This window comes from Mustelus asterias, chromosome 12 (assembly GCF_964213995.1).
Source record: "Mustelus asterias chromosome 12, sMusAst1.hap1.1, whole genome shotgun sequence".
Taxonomy (NCBI): Eukaryota; Metazoa; Chordata; class Chondrichthyes; order Carcharhiniformes; family Triakidae; genus Mustelus; species Mustelus asterias.
Genome location: NC_135812.1, coordinates 98,064,275 through 98,077,572, shown reverse-complemented (window position 1 = coordinate 98,077,572; position 13,298 = coordinate 98,064,275). Strand labels below are relative to the sequence as shown.

The 13,298-nt window shown below is 41.1% G+C and overlaps 2 protein-coding genes across 3 annotated transcripts in view; one reads left to right on the top strand and one right to left on the bottom strand.

Moving 5' to 3' along the window:
• Positions 1–991: 991 nt before the first annotated feature.
• On the bottom strand, positions 992–2,432 carry socs3b (suppressor of cytokine signaling 3b). The gene is made up of 2 exons (XM_078225680.1): positions 2,294–2,432; positions 992–1,835 (listed from the first exon to the last, which is right to left on the bottom strand). The coding sequence occupies exon 2, from the start codon at positions 1,746–1,748 to the stop codon at positions 1,131–1,133; it is 618 nt and encodes a 205-aa protein (XP_078081806.1). The 5' UTR covers positions 1,749–1,835; positions 2,294–2,432; the 3' UTR covers positions 992–1,130.
• Positions 2,433–10,789: 8,357 nt separating this feature from the next.
• Positions 10,790–13,298, top strand: part of pgs1 (phosphatidylglycerophosphate synthase 1) — a 57,815-nt gene continuing 55,306 nt past the window's right edge. The window contains exon 1 of one of the 2 annotated variants that reach the window (XM_078225683.1): positions 10,790–10,908. In XM_078225683.1, coding sequence (XP_078081809.1) covers positions 10,805–10,908 — 104 coding nt within the window. In that variant the 5' untranslated portion in view covers positions 10,790–10,804. The remainder of the gene's footprint in view (positions 10,909–13,298) is intronic. The other variant, XM_078225684.1, reaches the window with a different exon arrangement.

The following is a 13,298-nucleotide window of genomic DNA, read 5'->3' as shown; positions in this document are numbered from 1 at the left end:
AAGATTTGTGATAATGTGTTTGAGGGATTCTATTGGAGTCTATTAAATATCAGATGCTTAGTGCAGCTAAGTTAGTTTACTTTTCTGAGAATCATCAATTTAAATGTAGCTTAAAACTTAGAATTAGTGTAAAAGATGCATATAAAACACCTTGTTTAAAATGCCTGTCTTAGAACTGATGATTAAATTATGTATAAAGAAAAATATATTGCTTAGTATCTCAGCCCTTTTTTTAATTACGTAAAAGCTTCATATTCATAGAAAGCACAATGAATTGTTATGCAGAAACTCTGGCCACTAGTTAAGCATTACAGGAAATAAATGTGTGAAAGCAGTTTGGGTGGTCCTTTGAATGCAAATTGGTTTGTTTCAGAGAAGCCTTTGCATAGAAAAGCAGCGCTTGAAATTGCTCAATGTGCAGGACTAAACATCTTAAAACATGCCAATTCAAGTCCATGAATGTTTGCATCTGTTTATGTATTAGTATGCTTTAACTCTTACTGTAACAAATTAAAATATCACCGTACAAAGGTCACTTACTACAGTGCTTCCAAAGCAGCAGGAAATATGTGGTACCTTAAATACCCTAATGAAATGTGAGCATGCAATATCAGTGTGTTTTAAATAGTCTGATAGTGCTATCTACCCTAGACCCCACAATCATAATGGATCCAGTTGGTGTGTTTCTACTTGATGCTGGGTTAGAAGTGATATAGACAGCAACTTTCCTTGTGATAGCATGCTGAACAGTGATATCAACTGGAAGCCCTTAAATAGAGGAGCTATATGTCACCAGAGGCGAATTGAAAGTAGTTTGTGCTTTATACTGATAGACCCCCAAACACTAACACAGTAAAAGCAGGGAGGGATAGCTACACTTGGAATTGCATTTCGTCTTAGATATATATGTATGTTTTAAAACTGTGATTGAAAAGCATCACAAACAGCAGAGCACATAATTCAGAAATGAAGCATGCAATTTTGTAGTCATTAAAAATAGTGCATTTTATTATAAATTATTGAAATTTGTTATAAATAAAAAACGAGTGCAAATATTTCTGTTTTGTTCAAGCTTAGATATCCACCCAAGTGGCTAGGGGTTTTTTTGAGTCCATATGGCAATTTATGGATTAGACCGGGGCATCGTAATCCTGTAGGAACTGTCTGACAGGCATAGGCAATTCTTCCACTTTGCCAGACACCGCCACATGTCCATTTACCGTCTTCCTGCACAGGTGCTGCAGCGTTGAAACACTCGATGAAAGAGGTCTGGAGAGTACCAGAGGGATCTTGTCACCCCCAGAGTAAATGAAATAGACTCTTTTCACATTCCCTGAGTCTGTCGACTTTGAAGGCATATAATGGTGGATCAACTTCAAGACACAGTCAAACTTAGGAACTGTTTGGGTGCTCTTGGGGTCCGTTTGCAGGAAAAATGAACAGTTTTCACACTGTATCCTCAGGTTTTTAGTGCCTGATTCTGTTTTAACGCTAAGGGTAAAGAAATGTCTATTGTCCGAGCTGTCCCTGATTAGAAACGTTCCAACTGGTTCGGAGCTCAGGAGGATGTTAGCTTCTCCCCCATTCATTGTACTCCAATAGAAACCGCTTTCTTTAAGTTTCCGTACAGTGTTCACGATTAAGTTGTACTCGTTTTTGGAAGCAAATGTCTTCAGCCGGTAAGAGAGTCTCTGGGTCGGCATGTCGACAGGACGGCTCATCCCGTCAAACTTACTGTGTGTTACCATTGCAGAAAAGTCCTGAAATTGGAAGTTCCGGGAAAATTCGTAAACCTCTGCTAAAGCATAAGTGCGTTGTTGATAGGTTTCCAGCGCCTGTTTGAGACAAAAACCTTCAATTAATAATTGATACTGGAATGTGTGTTTAAATGCGATGTACAAGTGGACCGTGCTACATCAGGTGGACTTACTTCCCAACATTGAAGTGTAGGGACTCACTCAACGGGATCTGTGGAGGAGAAATAAATAAACGTTGCACTCAATCCCTCGTCAGGACGAGGGGTGAAAGTTGAAACGTTTGCTTTGCCTTGTTCTCTCCAGATGCCCTCTGAGTGTTTCCAACACTCTTCCATTGTTTGTCTCAATGTTACTTGTAACTTATCATTTTTTCCCTTATTTAAAGCGCACCACCCCCCTCTCCCTTTTCAAACAATTTGATGCAGAAACTCTAATCCTAACTCCTCCAGTTTATTAATCGCTTCTAATAAAAACTCCAGGTTAATCGCTTACAAACTGCACGGGGGCGGGCGGACACAGAGAGAAAATAATCTTACCTTCAACTATAGTTCCTGGGGTTCTGTTACTGGATCAAAGTCCTTTCCTTGAAGCAAAGCTGGGGAATGAAGTTGCTCCCGGCTCTTGAGAACCCGAGGTAATTGTTTTAGTTTCCGGGTTGTTGCTTTAGGTCCAGAGGAACCCCGTCTGCTTGGCTCCTCTCAAATCAATGCCCTTTTAAATGTATTTCAAGAAGTCGATAGGCGTTTGTGTGTGTGTGTGGGTCGATCAGATGGCTGCTTGCCTTCTCTATAACGGTGCTGATCGCGATCTCTCTGATACCTTCTAGCAGACTGGCTCTGAGAGCTGCCTTTTATAGTGTGTCGAAGCTCCTCCCCGCGCGTTCCTGGAAATGCATTAGTTCTGGTAACAACGTGATTCAAAAAGAAAAAAATGGGCCAATTGCCAGAAAAGGGAAGTGTCTAAAGAATACGCTCCTTTACGGGTATTGATTTCAAATTTGTTCTGGGGGACAGTCTGATACAGTGTTTTCATTCTTAGAAGGTGAAAGAAATTCTCGCATCCCCCCCCCCCCCCCTGAGCTAATCCCAGCCACTGGCCCCGGTCAGAGACAATGATTCAGAAACGTGGCACCCTGTCCTTGATTCATTAAATATTAGGCGGCCGCGATCTGTATTCTCTTCCAGTAATTTGCCTCTGACAGTATCTCTTGTCATTTCATCCTCCCTTTCATTCACAACGCCACGCTTTGACTCTGCCCACCACTCATTCTTTTTTCTGGGTCTGAAACTCTTGCCCGTGATCTGCCCCGTCCCTCTCCCTAACCCGGGGCTGCTACATTCAGGCGGTGGATTTGCCCTGCTATCGTGTTACACAAATACTCCCGGAACCTAAGGAAGGTCTCTGTAACTTCTGAGAGAAAAAAAAGTAGCATTGACTTCAATGCTGCAGGCAAACATTATTATCTGCCCGGAATACACCAGAATTAATGCCCTGAAAAGAATGCCTCTCGGTTCACTCAGTTCACCGTTCACCACCAGAGGGGATGGGATGACTCTAATTCCATGTAAATTGCCAAAAGAAATAACCACTCCTCCCCCTCCCTCATTCCACTGCTGAAGACTTGTCATAAAGATCTGATGGTGCCATCGCCCGGGGAAACACTGTACTGCATCACCCTTCTTTATTCCAACTCCATCAAATAATAATTGCTACTCTACTTCTGTAGATTCCCGTATCATGTACTCAATTAATGCAATTGCGGATTTAAAAATATCCCCCCCTTTACACAGGAGTTCCATCCAGTTCAACTCGTTATCGGGAAAAATAAACATGTCATTGAAATAAAGGGATTCCTATTAACTCTGTTCCCCTCTCCACAGACCTGCTGAAGTATATCCAGCACTTTCTGTTGTTATTATTGTCAATAACAAACATTTCAGGGAGTCACGGAAATCAATCCTATTCAAGGAGACCTTGAACATTTGAGAAGGATCCAAAAAGTTTTCGGCTGCTTTCTTCCCGTATCCACAGCACTTGGGCATATTGTGAAAGTGTACACTTGACTTCCAAGAAGGAAACCGGGAAGGGGAGCTGTTGCGAAGCGAAAATTGCCTTCATCTGTAACTGGGAACAAAAGGAGTTTCCAAACTCCGCTTTCGAAATGTGAACCTCGCTTCTGGGAAGAGCAAACGCCAAGCAATAATTGAAGACATGATTCATCCCCTAATCTCGGGACAGCACATGGTCTAATAGAAGTGCGGAAGAAATATTCAAATACTTTCCATTTGTCGAAAGACTTCAAGTCAGGGTTTCAGGTTATTTTGTTGGGGAAGTGATGTTTCTATGTTTGCTCAATGAGCACATTTTACTTCATTTAGTCTTCGCTCTTTTTTACCCGAACTAAACATGGCAACATTCTGACAATGACGCAGGTTTTTAATGAGATTAAAATTGTCGTTACTATAGACGAAGTACATATTAAAGTTGCCACATTTGAACCAAGATACACACGCCAATTAATGAGTGTTTTTTGAATATCGAAAAGTTTCGGCGTAGTTTTCTTAACTGGCGTTTTCTATTTGGTTTGGAGAATGCGATACTACTTAAGAACAACGTACGCAAGGATTTTGCCTTTTCGTCATTGTAACAGTGCTTTAAAAGTCTGTCTCAAGTGGAATGACACAATATCTGAACTGCTCCGTTAATTACAAATGGGCTGAAATCCTCTAGTTCAGGCTCGTCCAACCTCCTGGCTGGGGGCGGGGCAAATATTTCCATTTCTAACTCAAGTGGCCCATCTTCAAATTTCAAAGATAAATATGAATTTCACAAACACATTGAACTCGGAGGAAAAGCAACACTTGCTGAGAAAAATGAAGCAATGTCAAAGCAATACATTGATAATTTTAAAAATATTAATGAATAAAGATAGTAATTAGAGGGTGACTGGCTCGTTCCCAGTCTCACACACAAACTCTCTCACAAACAGTCTCTTTCACACACATTCTCTTTCACACTTTTAGACTCTCAAACACTCACACACACTTTCTCACGCACATTCTCCCTCATGTTCTCTCTCACGCACATTCTGTCTCTCATATTCTCACGCATTCTCTTTCCCTCAAACGCACACTCCCTCACGCTCTTTTATACTCACAAACATTCTCACACACACTTTCTCTCACACACCTTCCTTCATGTTCTCTCTCACACTCTCACATTCTCTCCCTCACACACACAAACACTATCACACACACTTTCTCTCAGTCTCTCTCATACTCCTTCATGTTCTCTCATACACATACTCTCACATTCTCTCCCTCACACATTCTCTCGTTCTCTCACACACACACAAACACTCGCTCTCTCACACACTCTCCCTCTCACACAAAACACATTCTCTCCCTCACACACAGACACACTCGCTCACACATTCTCTCTCTGTCTCACATCCTCTCACCCTTTCACACTCACACCACACACTCTCCCTCTCACACACACTCGCACTTTCTCTCTCCATCAGTGGACAGAGTCCCTTCTCCCTAGAGTCCTGCAATCAGCCTCTCCACCCACAGGAACCTCTCTTTTTCCTGTGTTCATTGATCCCCCCAATCACAGACTGTTTCCTTCCCACATTTGCTGTTGATAGGCAGCTCCTTGCGGGATCTTCCACTCCACTTTCCCATCTTATTGGCTTTTTGAATTCTAGCTCATTGGGCCATGATAAAAGGGCTTTGCAGGCTACATCTGGCCTGTGGGCAGTGGGGTTGGGCAAGCCTCATCTTGTTTCCATTAGAACGTTACTGTGCATAAATAGAATGAGTAAATTAACATGTTCTTTAGTGTGGAGAGATAGTATAGAATACAAACCCTCTAGTATTGACTGTATTTAAAGAGCTTCAGAATGGAAGCTATTTTAATTGTGACTTGATACAGTTGTGCTGACATCAAATTAGTATCAAAGCACCAACATCTGTGTAAGGATAATATAACTCTGGGTTTAAAAGTTTTATTATACCTATCATTAATATCTCAGAAACGGAAACTCCATAGTAATTTTATTGTTAATTTATAAGAAAGTTGAGACTTCATTAGAATTAAGATAGTACCTTGACTTAAAATTCAAGATTGCTGTGGTTTTCCCAAGTCATTGGTTGTCATCCCTCAAAGAACTGGCAAATTACTCTCAACTTTAGCTCTTAGGCCTTATGGATACATACCTGATTCAGAATATAGACACAATAAAAAATGTTCTAATGTTGAAATCCTACCTGTAATATGATTACAGCTTAAGAGAGTGTGAGAGTAAAAGGAGCCATGATTTAAAGTTAACTATTCTGCACATTTTGATTAATTTCTCAACGGTGTCCTTACAAATGGGACTTCCGGAACATCATTTTCACCAAAATGATATATGGTGAAAATTAGAAATATTCCAACTATGGATCCATGCCTCCATGCCTATTCCACTGCCCCTCCCCCTCCCCTTCCCATACCCACCTACATGCTGATAGCGAACTCACAGTCTTGCCAGAATAATCTCTTGTATGCTGATGACACCCAGATCTGTTTCTTCACCGGTCTCCCTACCACCGTGAAAGTCTCTGGGCCGACATACAACCTATCTGACAGTACATCAGGTAGATAGCAGGATTCTTCCAACGAACACTGGGAAGATCAAATAGAACATTTTTGGTCCGTGCCAATGGGCCCCGGACTCTTGTCAACTGCTGCTTTTCAGGTTACATGTAAACCGGATGGTCATTTTTACCCAGAACGGACCTGTATAATTCATTGACAACCTTCATAAAATACTTCAATGATGCCCAAGATCCAACTCAGGATGAGCCTTGGGCTCATGGGCACTGTATACGTACCCAAAAAAGGCACTTAACCAACATTCACCTGAATTTCTCTAAAGGATTCTTTATGCTGTCCCAACCAAAAGGATGGGGATGAGAACTGTTGTCAACTCACCTCCTGTATTTATTTATAGTTTCTAACAGGAGATCTGCAGAGCAATCTGGGATGCTCAGCTGATAATTTTATCTGCAATATTTTCTTTCATGGGATGTGAGTGTTGCTGCTGAAGCTAGCATTTTTGCCCACCCCAAATTGCACTAGAGGTACCTAGTCAGAAACTGATTTCTGTTTTGCACCTTCTATGGTAATCCAGTTGGCATGGTTGATTGCAATGCATTGTCAGTTGTGCAGTTTGCAGCATATATCTATTGTACAGTTTGCAGCATATATCTATTGTACAGTTTGCAGTGTATAATCTAATGTACAGTTTGCAGCGTATATTCAGTTGTGCAGTTTGCAGTGTATAGTCAGTTGTGTAGTTTGCAGCGTACAGTCTAATGTGCAGTTTGCAGTGTATAGTCTAATGTACAGTTTGCAACATATAGTCTAATGTACAGTTTGCAGTATATGGTCTAATGTACAGTTTGCAGTGTGTAGTCTAATGTGCAGTTTGCAGTGTATAGTCAGTTGTGCAGTTTGCAGCGTACAGTCTAATGTGCAGTTTGCAGTGTATAGTCAGTTGTGCAGTTTGCAGCATACAGTCTAATGTGCAGTTTGCAGCGTATAGTCAGTTGTGCAATTTGCAGCATATAGTCTAATGTATAGTTTGCAGTGTATAGTCTAATGTGCAGTTTGCAGTGTATAGTCAGTTGTGCAGTTTGCAGCGTACAGTCTAATGTGCAGTTTGCAGCGTATAGTCAGTTGTGCAGTTTGCAGTGTAGAGTCTAATGTGCAGTTTGCAGCGTATAGTCAGTTGTGCAGTTTGCAGCATATAGTCTAATGTATAGTTTGCAGTGTATAGTCTAATGTACAGTTTGCAGCGTATAGTCAGTTGTGCAGTTTGCAGCGTATAGTCTAATGTGCAGTTTGCAGTGTGTAGTCTAACGTACAGTTCACAGTACATTAGAGTATAGTCAGTTGTGCAGATTCCAGTGTATATGGTCAGTTGTGCAGTTTGCAGTCTCTAGTCAGTTGTGCAGTTTGCAGTGTACAGTCTAATGTGCAGTTTGCAGTGTACAGTCTAATGTGCAGTTTGCAGTGTACAGTCTAATGTGCAGTTTGCAGTGTATAGTCTAATGTGCAGTTTGTAGTGTATAGTCTAATGTACAGTTTGCAGTGTATAGTCAGTTGTGCAGTTTGCAGTGTATAGTCTAATGTGCAGTTTGTAGTGTATAGTCTAATGTACAGTTTGCAGTGTATAGTCAGTTGTGCAGTTTGCAGTGTATAGTCAGTTGTGCAGTTTACAGTGTATAGTCAGTTGTGCAGTTTGCAGTGTATAGTCAATTGTGCAGTTTGCAGTGTATAGTCTAATGTACAGTTTGCAGTGTATAGTCTAATGTACAGTTTGCAGTGTATAGTCCATTGTACAGTTTACAGTGTATAGTCAGTTGTGCAGTTTGCAGTGTATAGTCAGTTGTGCAGTTTGCAGCGTATAGTCAGTTGTGCAGTTTGCAGTGTATAGTCTAATGTACAGTTTGCAGTGTATAGTCCATTGTACAGTTTGCAGTGTATAGTCCATTGTACAGTTTACAGTGTATAGTCAGTTGTGCAGTTTGCAGTGTATAGTCAGTTGTGCAGTTTGCAGCGTATAGTCAGTTGTGCAGTTTGCAGCATATAGTCCGTTGTACAGTTTGCAGTGTATAGTCAGCTGTGCAGTTTGCAGCATATAGTCAGTTGTGCAGTTTGCAGTGTATAGTCAGTTGTACAGTTTGCAGTGTATAGTCTAATGTGCAGTTTGCAGCATATAGTCCGTTGTACAGTTTGCAGTGTATAGTCAGCTGTGCAGTTTGCAGCATATAGTCAGTTGTGCAGTTTGCAGTGTATAGTCAGTTGTACAGTTTGCAGTGTATAGTCCGTTGTACAGTTTGCAGTGTATAGTCAGTTGTGCAGTTTGCAGTGTATAGTCAGTTGTGCAGTTTGCAGTGTATAGTCAGTTGTGCAGTTTGCAGTGTATAGTCAGTTGTGCAGTTTGCAGTGTATAGTCAGTTGTGCAGTTTGCAGTGTATAGTCTAATGTGCAGTTTGCAGTGTATAGTCTAATATACAGTTAGCAGCGTATAGTCAGTTGTGCAGTTTGCAGTGTATAGTCAGTTGTACAGTTTGCAGTGTATAGTCAGTTGTGCAGTTTGCAGTGTATAGTCAGCTGTGCAGTTTGCAGTGTATAGTCAGCTGTGCACTTTGCAGCATATAGTCAGTTGTGCAGTTTGCAGTGTATAGTCAGTTGTACAGTTTGCAGTGTATAGTCAGTTGTGCAGTTTGCAGTGTATAGTCAGTTGTGCAGTTTGCAGTGTATAGTCAGTTGTGCAGTTTGCAGTGTATAGTCAGTTGTGCAGTTTGCAGCGTACAGTCAGTTGTGCAGTTTGCAGCATATAGTCCGTTGTACAGTTTGCAGTGTATAGTCAGTTGTGCAGTTTGCAGTGTATAGTCAGTTGTGCACTTTGCAGTGTATAGTCAGTTGTGCAGTTTGCAGTGTATATTCAGTTGTGCAGTTTGCAGTGTATAGTCAGTTGTGCAGTTTGCAGTGTATAGTCTAATGTGCAGTTTGCAGTGTATAGTCAGTTGTGCAGTTTGCAGTGTATAGTCAGTAGTGCAATTTGCAGTGTATAGTCAGTTGTGCAGTTCGCAGTGTATAGTCAGTTGTACAGTTTGCAGTGTATAGTCAGTTGTGCAGTTTGCAGTGTATAGTCAGTTGTGCAGTTTGCAGTGTATAGTCAGTTGTACAGTTTGCAGTGTATAGTCAGTTGTGCAGTTTGCAGTGTATAGTCAGTTGTGCAGTTTGCAGTGTATAGTCAGTTGTGCAGTTCGCAGTGTATAGTCAGTTGTGCAGTTTGCAGTGTATAGTCAGTTGTACAGTTTGCAGTGTATAGTCAGTTGTGCAGTTTGCAGTGTATAGCCAGTTGTGCAGTGTGCAGCATATAGTCAGTTGTGCAGTTTGCAGTGTATATCTAATGTGCAGTTTGTAGCGTATAGTCTGTTGTGCAGTTTGCAGTGTATCGTCTAATGTACAGTTTGCAGTGCATAGTCTAATGTACAGTTAGCAGCATATAGTCAGTTGTGCAGTTTGCAGTGTATAGTCTAATGTGCAATTTGTAGTGTATAGTCTAATGTGCAGTTTGCAGTGTATGATATATTGTATTTTGCTCTGTGCAGTTTGCTGAGTATGATATATTGTGCAGTTTGTGCAATTTGCACTGTGCAGTTTGCAGTGTATGATATATTGTACAGTTTGCTTGTATGGTATATCATACAGGTTGCAATGTTTGAAATATTGTGCAGTCTGTCCTGTGCAGTTTGCAGTGTTTAGTCTATTGTACAACTTGCTCTGTGCAGTTTGCTCTGTGCAGTTTGCACTGTATGATATATTGTACTGTTTGCATTGTATGAGATGTTGTACAGTTTGCACTGTGCAGTTTTGCAGTATACAGCCTATTGTGCAGTTTGCAGTGTATAATATATTGTACAGTCCGTGCAGTTTGCAGTGTACTGTATATTATATAGTCTGTTCTGTGCAGTTTGCAGTGTTTAAGATATTGTACGGTCTGCTCTGTGCAGTGTATAGTCAGTTTGCAGTGTTTGAGATATTGAACAGTCTGCTCTGTGCAGTGTATATTTGGTTTGCAGTGTTTGAGATATTGTACAGTCTGCTCTGCACAGTTTGCAGTGTATGAGATACTGTACAGTCTGCTCTGTGCACTGTATGGTCAGTTTGCAGTGTTTGAGATATTGTACAGACTGCTCTGTGTACTTTGCAGTGTTTGAGATATTGTACAGTCTGCTCTGTGCAGTATATAGTCAGTTTGCAATGTTTGAGTTATTGTACAGTGTGTGCAGTTTGCAGTGTATAATATATTGTACAGTGTGTGCTGTTTGCAGTGTATAATATATTGGGTGTGCTGTTTGCAGTGTATAATATATTGTGTGTGCTGTTTGCAGTGTATAATATATTGTACAGTGTGTGCTGGTTGCAGAGTGAAGCTGCAGCCTGACCTCCTGCCGCCCTCTCCCAGGATGCTTCACTCGGCTGTCATGGCGGCTCCCATGGCGGCGCACAGGCTGGTGGCCTCGGTACTGAAACCATTCGCCGCTGGGTTGACGAGGCTGAAAGTGGGTTTGCGGAGGAGGGAGCGGAGGTGAGTTGTGCCAGTGTGACTGTGTTTTCCCGGCTGGGGTTTGTACGGGAGGAGTCGGGCCCTGAGGCCGTGGCCGGAGACTGATGTGAAACCAGCTGCAGCTTTAACATGATCACCAGCCCCTGGAACCTTTCCCGGACTGAGAGGCTGGAACCCTTTCACAAGACCACAAACTCAGCTTTCCCGTTCCCCCACCGAGAAACTACTTTAGTCATCATCACACAAAATACCATATTTGCACAATTCGATAGCAACGTTTCTCGAAACACTTGGAGAAACTTAGTAATTCGGTATCAAGGAAATGAGTTGGAAATTGGTCTTTGAATTCACTTATTTTGCTCAGAGTAATGTTACATTTTTAAAATTTGCCTTTTCATATAAAGATTAAAGTATTGATTTCAAATTGTTTTGGCTAATTGGACAACCTAGCAGATTGTACCTATGGGGAATTAAGTGATTTAAAACTGCGTTGAAGAAGTTGGTAGCCTAATTTTTCTCATAATTGTCACCATATATTTTTATTTAATGGGCCCCATTGTTATATAGAATAATACGGTACAGAAGCAGATTTGGCCCAATTGGTCGATGTTTATGCTCAACCAGCCTCGCCACTCTCATCCAACTCTACCACCAGTTCTTTTCTCCCTCATTTACAGTAAGTGCTCACTTAAAGTTGTGTTCCTTAAAATCATGACTATCAGTGAATCATACGAACATACATATAAAATAGGGGCAGACATAGATCATTCAGCTGCTCGAGCCTGCTCTGCCAATTCTAAGATCATCGCTGATATGTTTGCATTTCAAGTTCTACGTTCCAACCTACCCCGATAACTTAGATTCTTGCTATGCAAGGGAATCTATCTACTTCCACCTTAAAAATATTCAATGACCCCGGCCTCCTCTGCGTTCTGAGCAGAGAGTTCCAAAGTTGCACTGCCCTCAAAAAACATGATAATCTCTGTCCTAAAAGGCCAACACTTAATTTCAAAGCAATACTCACCTCGTTCTGGACTTATCACGAGAGGAAACATCCTTTCCATGTTCACCTTGTCAAGACCATTCAGGATTTTATATAGTTCAATCAAGTCACCCCTCACTCTTCTAAACTCCGGTGAGAACAAAACCAGTCTGTTTAACCTATCCTCAAAACAAGAATCATAGGTTCCACAGGAATCAGTGTTAAAGCCAGAGTTAGGTTATTCTGGATGTTTCTCACCCAAAAAAAACCAATGTACTATTTGAAATATTGTACTGTACATGTGCAGTACTGTGGATTTCTGGCTGATATAACTCGGAAAATGAGATATGGTACAGTAGTTAGGCTCTTTAGGACCATTCTCATAAGATAAATTCAAAACATTACAAGTTGAAATGTTTATAGCTTCTTAATTATCTACATTCATAAATGAAGTGGCCTTTAAAAGACAAATTTTAAATATACAAAAAAGAATATCAATGTAAAACAATATGCTCACCAATTGCCCGGTTTCAGTGACTGGGTTCCATCTAGTGGCAGAGGTTGGTCGGTGCAAGGAGCAGCTGAAGAAATTCCAGGACTTCATGATAAGGGGAATGGAGGCAAGAGTAGGAGCAGACGAAAGAGGAGCAACAGGGAAGGTTCCATGATGCACTGACTCCAACAGTGCCAGGCAAAATTTCAGAAAATGCCATATGCACATTTGGGCTGTGCAGGCCACGGAAGAGGAAGTCTGTGACAAACGACATTATAGTAAGCAGTGCAACGTTATCGTCCCAATGTTATGAACAATGTTAAAGTGAAGCAATGTGACTGAGTCAATATTAAATGGGAACTAGCTACTTATCTAGCTTATCTTCATTCTATACTATTTGTCCTATGTCCTAACATGTTCCGTATACCAACTGCTTTCTGTGTAAAGAAATTTAAAATTCCAGTTAGTAGCTGATTGGACGACAGGACAAGATTTCACATTTTAAGACTTCACTGCAATAATAAACTAAAAGCAAATTTGGTTAAACATTATTTTTGTAGGCAACATAAACTTTAAATTATAGAACAAATAGTTCCCTCTTTTAACACGACCAAAGATATTGACTTTGCGAGTAAACCTTGCACTATAATAATCACTGACAATAATCTCTCCCTCAATGTCAACAAAACAAAGGAGATAGTCATCGACTTCAGGAAGCGTAAAGGAGAACATGCCCCTGTCCATATCAGTGGGGACGAAGTAGAAATGGTTCGAGAACTTCAAGTTCTTAGGTGTCCAGTTCACCAACAACCTGCCCTGGGCCCCCCATGCCAACACTACAGATGGAACTACAGTTAAGAAAGCCCACCAACGCCTCTACTTTCTCAGAAGACTAAGGAAATTTGGCATGTCAGCTACGACTCTCTAACTTTTACA